Source organism: Sorex araneus, chromosome 6 (assembly GCF_027595985.1).
Source record: "Sorex araneus isolate mSorAra2 chromosome 6, mSorAra2.pri, whole genome shotgun sequence".
Classification (NCBI taxonomy): domain Eukaryota; kingdom Metazoa; phylum Chordata; class Mammalia; order Eulipotyphla; family Soricidae; genus Sorex; species Sorex araneus.
Genome location: NC_073307.1, coordinates 150392078 through 150407186, shown reverse-complemented (window position 1 = coordinate 150407186; position 15109 = coordinate 150392078). Strand labels below are relative to the sequence as shown.

The window sequence follows — 15109 nt, the reverse complement described above, 5'->3', positions numbered from 1 at the left end:
AAATGCAAAACAGGACAATAATTAGAGATCTCTCAAGCCAATCAGTACAGTATACTCTCATTTAAAAGCCTGGAAGCAATAAAAATTGACTGGGCTGAGGTGAGAGAAACATCCTCAGTCACTGTTGGTGAGAATGTCATCTGTTTGAATCCTTAATGAAAGCAGTATGGACAGCTTACCCTTAAGAGTAAGAATATAACTCCCATACAACATAGAAGCTCTATTTTTGTCATATACCCCCCAAAACAAAAACATGTAAAAGGATATATGCATGCCTGTGTTCACCACAGTGCTTAGTGTAATAGTCAAGGTACGGAAACAGCACAAACGAACCACTACAGTGGATCAAGATGCAGTGGTATCTTTACACAATAAGGTATCATGTAGCTCTAAGAAAGATGAAAATTATACAATTTTCTGCAACTTAGGTGGACTAGAGGATTTCATTCTGAGTAAAGGAGTCAGAGAGAAGGGAATGTTGCAGAATGATCCCTCTCAATTGTGTGACATAAAGATACATAGTAATGTAGCAACAAAAGGCCAAAGCCAAGAGAACTGGAAGTTGGTAAAGAGAACTGGGTGTGTGTGTCAAGAAAGTGCTAGAAGGGAGGAGATTTGGGGGATGTTGGGGAGGAGTGTGGGTAATCTTGTGATAGGTGTGCTCTTGGAATGATGTACACATGAAAAGGTCATTTATGATATTGTAAATAATAGTACCTCAATCAAAATATATTTAATTTTTAAAAATAAATCGAATGTACATACATCTGAAGATTTATCTTTGGCTATTCAGTTGGTTTGAGAGTCTGTACAAGATACTTTTCATTATTGTAACCTTTGTAATACAGATGAAATTGAAGGAATATGATGCTCCCTATATTCCTATATTTGATAGATCTGTACAAATTTTAGAAATTTCAGATTCATGTCTTTGAAGAATGTCATAGGTGTTTTCTGGACAGTCACTGATTCTGTTTAGTGATTTGGATAGAACAGTCATCAAAGTCATATCAATTCTTAATATCCATGAAGAAGGCTTATGTCTACATGTTCTATATTTTCCATGATTAATTTAATAGTAATTAATTGTTTTAACTAAATAAGTATATTTTTTCTTTTGGTCAGTTTTAAATGATCATGTGGTTAATTTGACATGATCATGAAGTGATCTGAAATTTTATTTCTATCTCTTCTACTAATTTGTTGCTATAATGTGCTATGGTACTATAATGTGCTGCTTGACTTATGTAACATCTTAGGCTATGTGATGCCATTCCTTGGAATATATTCTAATTTTTGAAAACTTGAATCTACTCCAATTACATTTTAAAATTGACATTTTAAAAGGATTTATGTTGATTCCCGTGATATTTCAATAGCCAATATTTGTTAGAAATCAAAAGTACTCCAAAACAGGTTGTATGGAAAAAAATATGGTATATTATAGAAGATGTAGTGAACTTATAGAGCAGAAACCAAGCATTGCCCAAGATAAGTTATAAAGGTGCACAATTTGTTGAGACTAGGCAGAGGTAGAAAGAGTTGCCCCTCTGCTAAATGACATAGATCATGAGACCGGAAATGACAGTCCAACCTGAAAATAGAGAAAAGTTAGGCAATTTAGTATTTCTTTAGTGCCAAAAATGCTCAAAGTCACCCTTCTCCTCCCTGCACTTCCACTGCAAAATCAAACTACCTTCTTTTCAGAGACTTGTGAAAACAAAAGGAGGATTATCAGAGTTTCTGATGTGGAGCAAATCAAGAATCAACCCCTGTCCCTTGCAGATATTTCACAACCATCTGCCTGAGATCAGAGCTATGCAGAAGTCCAGATTGTTGTCAGTGGTTCAAGGGTGGGGAAATTTGAAAACTGCCTCCTTACCATTATTTGTTTCAAGTATCTCAGTCAGACACGCATATGAGCGTCAGTGAGAGGAAAAGGAAAATAGAGAAGCAGAGAACTAAGAATGCACAGCTACTCTGATGTAAAGCAAATCGGAAACAACCATATGGTCTTTGCATTCATAGATCTAGCAAACACATATTCCAGGGCAAGAGAACATTAGACGAAGCCCAGGTTTTTCAGATTCTGGAACATCAGTTTGCTTATTTCCAAAGTCATGTTTCTCCAGGAGACAGTGTAGAGTAAGGGTGCGCAGACACCAGCAGAGACACTGTGGCTGAGCACTCCTCAGTTCACCAGTACAGGGAGACCCAGAGGTACTCTGATACAACTGTGGTCCTGCACCTGTAGCTGTTAACACTAGGTGGCAGCACTGGAGGGCAAGTCCTCCAGGTTCCAGTAGATGCAGAAAACTTATGATTCAAAATTCCCAGCAAGAGCCAATTCTGTGGCAGGAATCTTCACAAGAGATCCGGCATACACCTGAATGTGGGCTAATGTCACCAGATTTTTATAGTACTCATAAAATTTAACAATAAAATAATCTCTGAGAGAATGAGGATAGAAAAACCAATCTCTCATATGTGGGAGCAAAAATAATGAGATTTAAAAAATGATCAATGATAACTCAGCCTAAAACTGTACCTGTAGGACTGAGTTTGTTAAGGGGGCAGGTGGGGAGGATAAAAGCAAGGAACTGAGAGTAGGCCTGAGGGAGGCTGGTGTCTGATGGAGACAGGACTATCAACATTGTGTTTCTAAAGGATTGCCATGCCAGAATTAGAAATAAATTTTCAAAAATATCACAAAATAAACATATGAATAGCAGTAACTGGTATTTTTCTTTTATTTTATTCAATATTTGATTTTAATTGAGAGTGCAAATTGTTTCTTCATTTGACTATAATGATAATAGTTGCTCATCTGATATATCTCTCTAAGAAAATCAAAGTCTGAAAATAGATTCTCTCAATCTCATTTTTGTTATAATTGCATTATAAAGCCTTCTTTAAAATCATCTTTCCATACAAAGTTTTCTTCCAATATATTTTACTCTTTTATATGTAACTTTTTTTCAACTTTAAGACTTTATTTTTAACAGAAGCAATCATTCATTTATTCCACAGTTTCCTCATGGCATTTTTCACTTCCTTATTTCGGAAAGCATAAATCAAAGGATTGAGAAAGGGAGTTAGCACTGTATAGAACATCTCTACTAGTTTATCATAGGAGAAGGAAGTTGGAGGCCGTGCATATTCAAATATACAAGGGACAAAGAACAAAATCACAACTGTAATGTGAGATCCACAGGTGGAGAGGGCTTTCCTCTGTCCTTCAGTGCTGTGGTTTCTCAGGGAGAACAGGATGACCCCATAGGACACCAGCAAAATAGAGAAGATCAGGATGCAGAAGAATCCACTGTTGGCAACTACCATAAGGCCAAAGATATGCGAATCAGTGCAGGCAAGCTTCAGTAATGGGTACAAGTCACACATAAAGTGATCAATGACATTGGGTCCACAGAAAGGAAGTTGAAAAATAAAGAGAATCTGTATAATGGAATGCAGAAAGCCCCCTGTCCAGGCTACTCCAATCAGGATGCCACAGAGTTTTGAGTTCATGATAGAAGTGTAGTGCAAGGGTTTGCAGATGGCCACATACCGGTCAAAGGCCATAGCTGTGAGCACAATCACCTCTGCCCCTGAAAAGAAGTGTGCAGCAAAGATCTGGGTCATACACCCTCCAAAGGAGATGGTTTTCTTCTCATAGAGACAGTCTATAAACATTTTGGGGGCACTGACAGAAGTGACACATGCCTCCAAAAAGCACAGATAAGCCAGGAAGAAGTACATTGGGGAGCCCAGGAGTGCTGGACTGTTGAGGACTGTCAGCACTATCAGCAGATTGCCACAGACTGTTGCAATGTAGAGGAGCAGAAATATAATGAACACAATTCTCCCAATATGTGGATTCTGTGAAAGTCCCAGGAAGACAAACTCAGTTATAAAGCTTTGGTTCTGCATGATTTCCCAGGAAACACATTCAGAACTATATTGATGAGCATTAGAATCTGTAATTATAAAAATAAAAAGGTCACATAGACAATTTTATTATCATAGGCATATTCAATATTTTTTTCGTTCATATGGTACTTTGAACGAATGAAATCACAATAGAATTTTGTTAAAGGTGATAGTAATGAGTTCAGGGAAAATGTATTTAATGAGTAATAAAACAGTGTGGGATTATACAGAGCTACTGTAGTTACAAACCTACATGTGATACAGTGGGGAGGTCATTTCATCTCAGTTGCCAACCTGGATCACCTGGTCATCGTTTTTAGAATAAGTTGTTAAAAGGGATTCTGAAGCAATATTTAATCTCTGAGGAATCAAAGACAGCAATTTGTCTTGATGAGCACCACCTTATAACAGCAGACAGCAGAAACATGACGTCCCTGATGAGAAGAATCCTTATCTAGAAAGGGAAAAGTTTTCAGAGGCTCTTTAAAATCACAGCAACCCCCATTTTTTTAATCAGATTATTGACTATTATTGATATTCTTCATTAAATAAACCTTCAGATTGAGAGGATAGAATTTATGAATTGTTAAATCTAGCCTTAAAAACATTTTGTATATCTGCAATTAATGTACCTGTATAATATAAAATATCATACTATGGTTTTAAAATGTTGTAAGCTTTCCACAAGAAGTATTGCCATGACTCCAGAACTAACCATTCATTATACTCTCTTTGACATCAGTTGTGATTATGTACACTCCTAGAGGAAGTATAATCCTAATTCTTTTCATGCTTGTCCCAAATGGTGTTTTGAACTCTCCTGTCTTAAAAATATAGCTTTTTAACTTGCTTGGGTGCTTTAAGGGTGCCTCAGGGCTCCCTGCACCCATACTTTCTGGACTTTAGTCCTATCTTATGGTGTGAACTTGGAATGCTTGTTTCTCTAGTAGCTCCACAATTTTCATATCTCTTTTCACATACATAAAAATAGACTAATTCTAAGGGTTTAAATAATAAAAATGTCAGAAATTAACATATTAATTTTAAGCTTACCTAACATTCAAAGTTATAGGAAAAATTAATTTCATTGTTTTTTGCTATTTTGTATCAGTGCATTATATATATACATATATATATATTTGACATGCCAAAAACAGTAACGATAGGTCTCATTTTCCTGACCCCGAAAGCCTTCAATCTTTGGGAAGGATGTATAAAGAGAGGCTGCTAAAATTTCAGGGCTGTGAGGAATAGACACATTACCAGTTCCTGCTCTAGTAAATCAATGAACAATGGGATGACAGGGACGGTGCCATTCTAAGTGCATTTACATGTACTCTACTACTCATATCAGTCACATTAAATCAGTGACTTTCAAAGGAATAGTATATTTCCCAAAATATATTTCGTAAAACTCTTGTATCTAGAACTAGAAATCATAACTTGCATCAACAAAATCTTTTTTATGTTCATGCCTAGCTAGACTTAATCCATGATTTAACCATCTGAAAATTGCCTCTATCCATTTATGACTCCAGAAAATTTTATTTTATCAGAATATAACTGAACATTCAATAATAATGTTCTTATTGTCAATGGAATGTGCAAAGTACATTCACATTTGAAATTTTTATAAATGCAGCTTTTAATTTGTGTTTCACTATACATTTATTTTATTTTAAGGTTGAGATACAGACACATCTCAGATTCTGCCATGTAAAAATGTCTGATCAACTCTGAAGTTTATCTACAAAACTATTAATATTATCAAATAAATTCAAAGAAAGTGAGCTAAAATTATTTTTAATTGAAAAATACCACTCTGTGAGCTATATAACTTATTAATGTGTTTTATGCACTTCTTGGTTCATTTGCCAAGTGTTTTCATGGGAATAATAAGTGGAATGCACTATATCAAAGCCTGTTTAAATTAAAACATGGAATCAAAAGCCCCTGCATGAGTATTCTTTATTATATAGACTCAGAAATATACAATACCATAGTGGGGAAAGATTTCTTAAGTGCCTTCAAAGTGAAAGAATTGCAAAGAACAAATAAATTACTAATGAACACAAAGGCAAGAGAGTGTAAATGAGAGATTTCACATAATATTTATTTAACTAAAACCTGAAAATTATCAGAAAGGTAGGTTTATATTTTAAAACAGGGAGTATTTCAATCACTCTTCCAAATGCATTTTTTAAATGTACATGAGATTTATTGAATGTTTTAGTAAATTAAAGGTAGTCTTATTGATAGTAGATGCACAATTTTGTAACATTTCCACTTTTATTCAGTTTGTAAATATTATAATCCCTATTTAAAGTGAAGAGTCCTGAGACAGATTTCATGTGATTAGCCCAAGTGTTCACAATTAAGTGATAGACATAAGATTCTATTAAACATGAGAGTTGCGTTGTATCATTTTAAATCTAAATTGCAATTTGAAAATCTTCCTTAAAAAAGAAAGAGTGCAAATCACAGATCTTACCATGTGTCAGTTTATGGAACGCTCTGGTGCTGGCAATCTCTTACTCTCTGTGAATAAATGTGTTCAGAGATTGGCCGAAAAGTGAAGGCTGTTTCCAAGTCTATTTCTACATCTCAGAGACAGAGCAAGAGCCGCTCTAGCTGACAATATTTCCTACTGCTTGTGCAGGACTGTCTTGAATATGGTTTGGGTAAGGAGGAAATAAGAAATCAGTTTTCTCATTGATTGATTTCCCACTTGAATTAAAGAATATTTCCCTGAGACATTGGGAACCTATAGAATTGCCTTTTAGTTTTCCCAAGGGTTGGAAATTTCCCAGAAGTATGGTTCTCTAACTCAGACTGTTAGTTCTGATTTAGTTCTCTTAAGTGTTTGCCAAATATTTATGTCCCTCACCAATTAGATTGTTTTATATTCTTTTTGTATTTGTTCCTATGTGTTATTAGCAGATCCTTCTATCCCCTTCAGGAATAGAATACTAAGTATACAGAGATGGAATTTTGCCTCTGTGCAGTGAAAGCTAAAATATCTGGGTACTTAGAATGCCAGAGCAGATTTCTGGGACAAGACCTAGGATCCAACTGTAATCTGAAAAATAGGTTTTAGTGTGTTAATCTATGTTAATGAAAGAAAAATAGAGTTATAAATAAATAATATGTGTATTTTAGACTGGAGCAATAGCATAGCATGTAGAGCATTTGCGTTGCACGTGACTGACCCAGATTTGATTCCTCCGTCCCTCTCAAAGAGCCCAGCAAGCTACTTAGAGTATCCCAATCACACAGCAGAGCCTGGCAAGCTACCCGTGGCATATTTGATATGCCAAAGTCAGCAACAACAAGTCTCACAATGGAGACATTACTTGAGCCCACTTGAGCAAATCCATGAACAAAGGGACAACCAGTGCTACAGTGCTACAGTGTATTTTAAATAACTATGCTTTTTTTCTTAATCTCACACCTTTATAGTCAACAAATTTGATGCTAAGACACAATTTCAAGACAATAAAATATTTTTTCTCTTTTCAGTCTTTTGAAATGAATGGTGCTTGGTTTGTTTACTCTAGTGGAATGTGTGTTGGAATTAAAATTAATGAAAAACTCGCATTAGCACACCAATTCATTTCATTAAATGGACATTCTGATGAGTTTATAACTAATATTTTTGTACAAAAAGTATCTATCTTTTGCATTTTCCATAAAAGGAGATGAGTGGAATGGCTCCTTAGACTGAAATCCAGGAAATATTTAATGTCAGTGTCCTAAGCAATTAGGAACAAGTAATTTCCATTAACATAATAAACCTTTGGCTAAGCACAAAAGAACTTTATGCTGAAGCTAATGAAGGCATAAGAAAGTTGAATTTTGATAACTAACTATTGGGAGAGCATATTAATTAATTATTGGGAGAGTGTAGGATAACAGCTTCAGGTAGTTAAGGTTTATTGGTAACTTTCCTCTGTGTTTATCTGTAACTTCCTTCTTTGTGTTCTGTTGACTTACAAATATTGTTTTTCTCTTCTCCTTGAGTCCTTTACATAATTTATTCAGAGACACATCTGAATAAACTATGGACACAAGAAGACAGTAGCAAATTCTATATCTGAGAGTCCTTTGACTCTACATGATAATTTCCTCCTGGGCATCTGTTCTCTGGACCTAAGCCTTAGCTGCCCTTACTTCCTAGCACCCCCAACAGCAGGGTCCCAATGAGGGACGGAACAGACACAGGGCAAGCGGTAAGTTGTATGCTACCCTGGCATCGAGATGGGCCTGGCCAAAGTGCCTAATGCTTAACAATAAGTTAAGAGCTTGATCATGGACAAATGCTGTCATGACCCAAAAAGTAATAATTAGATTCGGACCCTGCTAGGGTTAGGAATGATCAATCTGGCCTGAGTACTGCAGTCTGAGTCTGTGGCAAGATGGTCCCAGGAGAGCTGCCTTACAAGCCTCAATGTATTTCTTACTGTGTCCATACAAAAATAACTAGTATGAAGATATAAATGAGTTCTTGGACTAAGAAAAGGAGAAAAACCTTAAGAGGTATTTTGCCTGATGGCAGTTGGGAAGGACATTGAAATGCCCAGCCCTCAGGAAGGGCTTTCTTAAGTTGATTTTTCTACCTGACTGTGTAGCCTAGAGGGCAAGGTGGAGAGAGACAAGTAGGGAAAAGAGAATAAGGAAGAAGGAGGATTCAGAGAGTGAAGGGGGAGAGATCAAGAGCCAAGAGAGAAGAAGCAGCGAGACACAGGAATGAATGGATTAAACTGTAACTAACCAGCAACCAGCTTGGTCCTTGTTCTTCCCTCACTGATCCTGGCCAACAGCCGTCCTGATCAAGCCCATAAAGAATTTGTGCTATTTGTATAGATACCTTGGAGTGAGATGACTTAATCATATAAAAGTCTTAATTTTGTTTTCTGATAAGTCTGTATTCTGTTTCCATAAAGACTGAACAATGCATTCCACAGTAAATAAAATTTCATTCTCTATCCTCCCCACCATTTATGGTTTCCGGAGTCTTATTACAACCATTCTCAGTGGTACATGGTGGTAACTCATAGTCGTTTTAAGTTATGTTTCTTTAATCATCAATAATATTGAGCACTTTCTTGGGGGTGCTCCCAGCCAGTGCTCAGGAGACCTGGGGGAAACTTTTCTCTATACTTGCCCAACTGTGCTAGTGCTAGTGACAATCCTGGGGCTGAGGATTTAGAGCTTCTAGGGCTCTGCCATGCTGAGGATTATCCAGGCCTCACCTATGTTGCTTGGGAATTGACCAGGCAACAAGCACTGTTTCAAAAAACATCTAAAGATGTTTTTTTAGAACTAAACCAAGTGATGCTTAGATGACCACATGGTGCCAGGTGTTGAACATTGTTAGGGAAATGCCAGTCCTGTGCCCAACCTAGCATAATAATGAACACTTTTCCATATGAACATTAGTAATATATACATATCTATGTATGTATACATATACATGTATGTGTGTATGTATGTATATGTATATATATCTTTTATGACAAATTGTCTGTTTAAATTCTCTTTTGATAGTTCATGTTCGCATATTTCTTGGTTTATGTTTTGTGAGTACTTTATCAACATTGGATATCAATCTATATTGTATATTTTTATGAGAAAATATTCTCTCATTCAATAAACTGTCTTGGTCTCAGCTGTGGTATCTTTTTCAGTAATGAAACTTTCTAGTTTGGTGTACCCACATTTGTTTATGCTTTGCTTTACTTTCCATTGTGCCTGACTCCTTTAACACTCCTCAGAGATCAATATTCAGGAAAAATTTTCCTCTGAATTCCTCTATAGATTTTATAGATTCATGTATAAAGCAAAGTCTTTAATTCATTTTCAATCGTGATTTTTATATGGTGTAAGAAAGTGACTCTTTTTTAATGTCTGTGATGTTTGTGTGTGTATTTTATCTTTGTTTTTAGGCCACATTTGGTGGTGCTTGGGGCTGAATATTGGCTTAGCTATCAGGGATCACCACTGGAAGTGACTTTGATTCATATGTAATGCTGGGAATCTAAGCTGATGGGATTCATGAAAGGCAAGTGCCCCACTTGCTGTACTATATCCCTAGCGTTCCAGTTTTCTTACTTTTTTCTTACTTTATTTATTTAAACAAATCACAGGATGTGGTTTGAAGGCCACCAATAACCATGCTATGGTACATATTCCCAGAGACAGAAACGGAACATCTCTTTGGTGGAACGAAGACTTTGTCAAGGATCAGATACCAGGAACACAATTGGCTGAGCCTGCACAGAAGTACAAGCAGAGGTTCCATTGTTAAATATCAGGGGACAGGAAAGCTGGAGTGACAGTTCAAGCTGGGAGTGCAGAAAGGGATGCAACTTAGTGTTTCTTTTATGCCAACAATTTCCAGTCAATCCTTCTTTTTCTCCCCCACTTCAGAATCCAAACAATCTTGCTCGTAGAAACAAAAAGGAAACAAGGGATGGGCTATCAGTGAATCTGCTGTGGAACAAGTGAAAAATCAACACAGCCCTTTGTGTCATACAATATTTCCCAACCAACTGCATGAGGTTGAGAACATCAGAATTCCTGACTGTCATCAGTGATTTTAGTCTATATATGGCTACCACAATCAGCAGGTTGCCACAGATAATTGTGATGTAGAAAAAAAGAAAAATAACAGATGCTGTTTTCTGAACAACTGGATTCTGTGAAACTCCTAGGAGAACAAACTCAGTGACAAAACTTTGATGTTGCATAATTTTACAGAAAATACTCAGAGTACCACATTGGCCATGACAACCTGAAATAAAAATCAGAAGGTTACATACGATTGTGTTATTTTCATAGACACTCACAACTTTGTCTTTCTATGGGGTTCTTTCTATTCCCTGCTTCTTTCATTTTTGAAACCAGGAAAAACAGAATGTTCTTAAAAAGCAATACTGTAATATCGGTGGAAATTCACTTATTAAATCACGAAATATTGACAAAAAATATAAGCTTCTCTAGAGGAACAAACCCAAATGTTACAGGATTGAGAACCTATTTTATTTCAGTTGCCAACCTAGATTGCTTAGTCATGGTTCCTAGAGTTTGCTGTTAAAAGAATTTTGTAGCATATCTTAGTTCTGTGGAATCAGGACATCAATTTACTTGTCATGTTGAGCATCACCTTGTAATAATAGGCATACTGATGCCAGATGTCCCTGAACAGAAGAATATTTTATCCAAAAAGCGAAAAACGATGTCATGGAACTTTAAAATTACAGCTCTTCCACTGCAATTTCTGGATTAGTCTGAAGTGATAGGATTTTTAAGATTAATTAGTCAGTCCATATAAACAGAACCTCAATTAAAAATGTTGAGTTCTATAAATATACAAAGCACATTACAAAACAGGTGAGAACTCTTAATCCAGCAGAAGCCAAACACTGGCTTATGCAGCTGGCCAGGGATTCCTCTTTGAGCTCCAAAGCTGTTTATAAAGCATAGTGCACAGGGCATAGGCATGCTGGAATGCACACAACCCACAGAAGTTTGAGGTTCCTGCCTTAGCCAAACACAGTTTCTTTTACTGCTGCATATTCTCAGGGGGACAACTGAGACATTTGCACTGAACTTGCACTGGAGTGGTTTCAAAGCCTTCAACCATATCACACTAATAGTAATTTTAGCTTTATACTAGCCATGATCATGTATTCTCACAAAAAAAAATGAACAAAGGTAACCATGGTAGTAAGAAATCCTAGAACCCTAAACTACAGCTGAAGTGTTGACGTGGTCAATGACACTAAAAGTCTTCCTGGGATCTTTGCACAAAATGCTAAACAACTCTTGAGTGACAACCAAAGATGTTGGAATAGCTACAACAGGGAAGTATCTTTCTGGGATAACTGAGGGCAATTTTCTGATTACCCCAGAATGTGCTCTGGCAGCAGAGTAGAAGTGATGAATTAGAAAGATTCAACCCAATTAAGAAAGACTTCAACAGACACAATGAGGAAGCAGCATAGAAATACCATCACACTTACTGAATGAAGATAGTAACCTGGAGAACTCAATCAGATGTAGAACCACTAAAATAAGGCCTATAGCTAGAACATGAGGAGGATGTTTAATGAGCTCATAGAAATGGTGGGGCAAGTATAAGAAAGCATGAAAACAGAAACTAAAGACTGTAAACAGGAGTGACAGAAATAAAGAGGTTAGAGAATTTGAAAACTCTTTAGAAGGCTTGTCATCAATTACTATTGATGAAATTGAAAAGGTAATCAACTTGCTCCCAGTCCCTTAAAAAAGGAAGGACCTAAGCAAACTCACTAGCAAATTTTTCCATACCTTGATTTTTAAAATGTATTTATTTATTTTTAAATGTAGACTAATGCTTCAAATATGCACACAATAGGAGCTCAATAGGACTGGGAGCAGAGATCCTCTGCCAGTCTCCCCCCAAGTCTTCGACGACCCAGGGGTCAAGCCCATAAGCCACCTCCTGCCACCCCAGATAATCTCCTCATTGGCCACTATCCATATTACACAGCTTTTTTTCTCCCAGAAGGGAGCAACATTACACCTGCCATATCCATGCCAACATACTCTGTGCCAGGCTGTTTCACTCGAGGTGCCTCAGAGGGGGGCAAGTGAGAGCCCTCCCCAACCAAAGGGATTCAGGCCCAGCAACTGAAAACTCCAGAACCCAACCGCTGCTGCTCTCAAGAATATTCCCCACATGTTTAAGGCCATTCCCCACACGTTTGGCCAAGCTTCACTTACGAGTGAACATATTTCTGGATCATGTGGCTGCATTTGCAGCTGCATGACACATCAAATGACACTTCCTACCTATTTTCCAGAAGTACCACACTACATTTAATGGGGTTCAAATAGTAGGCTAACAATAGTAGAGGTAATTGTATATATTATATATATGTATGTATGTATATATATGTGTGTGTATATATACACACACATATATATACATACATACATATATATAATTGTATATATACACACACAATTGTATATACATATACAATTGTATATATATACATACACATATATATATAGTTTCAGATATATAGATGAAAGCTGACATCACTCAACCTCTAACAACATTGAGTGATATCCTGAAGAATGTCTTAATGGCCCCTCAAAAAGTAGAATAATCTTCACACTGTTTCCTTTATGGATACTTTTTTTGTAGCATTTTCAGCGGTTTTCCATAACAGACAAAACAAAATATATCATTTCAGTTGTAATTTGGGACAGGGATTGGTTTTGGGATGGAAACATCTCAAATATGTTGGTGGGAAGATGTAATGGTGGTGCGATTGGTGTTTGAATATTAATCGTAATTAAATATTGTGAAACACCTTATAAAATAAAAAAAATTAAAAAAATACTAGGGATCAAGCCACTATATGGACCATCAACTCCACTTCTTGGCATCAACTTCAATAATCCCTGCCCCGCCAAAAAAAAGCAGAAGGGACATTTGCACTCTTACATTCATTGCAGCCAAATTCACAATAGTCAAAATCTAAAAACAGCTCAGTGTCCAAGGTCAGATGACTAGATAAAATATTCTAGTTCATATACAAAATGAAATTATAAGAAAAGATGAAATAAAAAATTTGTTGCTATATGACGGATCTGGAGCGTATCATGCTGACTGAAGTTAATCAAAAGGAAAATAAGACACAATTATTTCTCTTATATACTGGATATAAAGAAACATTGTAGGGGTATAACAGATATCCAAATGGAAAAAATGAGAATTGATTTGGTAGTGGGCCACCAAAGGAGAAAGCCGGTGGAAGGGGCAGAGAGGAATTAGCTAGGAGGGGGTTGATGTTGGGAAACTGGTGGGAAGGAAGTGGACATGGCAGATTGGGTGAGGGGAAGGTTGGTGAGGGTTGTGTTATGCATGAAATCCTATCATGAAGGGTTATAAACTGTGGAACCTCAACGAAAATTAAATTTAGTTAAAACATAAAATGTTTGCATGAATTACATACTTTTTGGTTTAAAAATTAAATAATTGCATTAAAAATACTATTATCAAGTACTTTCCTCATTTATAAGTTAATTTATAATGTTAAAATAATTACTGAATCATAATTGTCTAATAAACTACAAATGTTACATCTTTTATGCATATTTACCCATAGAAAATTATCACTTAATATATAATTTCGAACAAATAATAGATGTTGATCTGGAATTCAATCATAAATCTGTACTTTACATACCCAGTTCTTGCCTACTGGATCAACCTGGACAGGAACAAGAATCTTTCCTTCTCAGCAAGAAAATCAGAGAATGGATTATTGTTCTGTTTCTAATCCATATATAGAGGTTAAAGCTATAACAAAACTACATAGCAACAAATAGAACAATATGTTGAGTATAGCTGAATCTTGAGGTTTTACTCACTACTTATTAATTGCATGTAAAATTTTATCCAATTTGATTTAGCACAATTTCATGAGGTATAACTATTGAAAATTTACTCTTTTGCAAAGTACATGTTTCATATACCCATTACCTGCATATATCAACAGATTATGACAAGAATGATTTCCAATTATTTTTCTACCAGGACAATACAAAACTGTAGCTTATGATACTGTGACTTTACTGGTTGAAGTTTCTATTTTTTCTCATTTAGGAAGTCAGACATTTTCTTTCCAGAAATATTTTCTTTTAGTCATGCAGAGAATTATTTCAACTTCTTCGTTCATTTCCAGATACAACTGCAACTAACAGTTTTATTCTCACCTGCCTCTACTGCTGAAACCATCAAAATATTTGTATGATATAAGCATATGCATATGCTCTAGGTTTAATATGTTACAACTATGAGGCTTACAGTACAAATAAAATTTGTATTCTATAAACATAAAATGAACCCCCCATAACTCACAATGTTGATAAAAAAAAAAACTACCCATTCTAATTTTTGTTCATCTTTAATTGATTTTTTGAAAATGTACTAATGTATAATCATGTCCACAAATGTAAAATGTATGATCATGTCCACTATGCATCCAAAATAGGCAGCATTCCTAAGCAATGCCTACACAAGGCATCTCTGTATCCTACTAGCATTGTCACAAAGACAGCAAGAGAATAGATCAAATACAACATTCTTCCATGAATCAATTTTCTATTGAAAGGGAAAAATCAT

General features: G+C 35.9%; 1 protein-coding gene across 1 annotated transcript; it reads right to left on the bottom strand.

The window, feature by feature from the left end:
* Positions 1-3015: 3015 nt before the first annotated feature.
* On the bottom strand, positions 3016-3927 carry LOC101559283 (olfactory receptor 4C15-like). The gene has a single exon (XM_012935860.2). It carries the CDS (start codon positions 3925-3927, stop codon positions 3016-3018), a length of 912 nt encoding a protein of 303 aa, XP_012791314.2.
* Positions 3928-15109: the final 11182 nt, after the last annotated feature.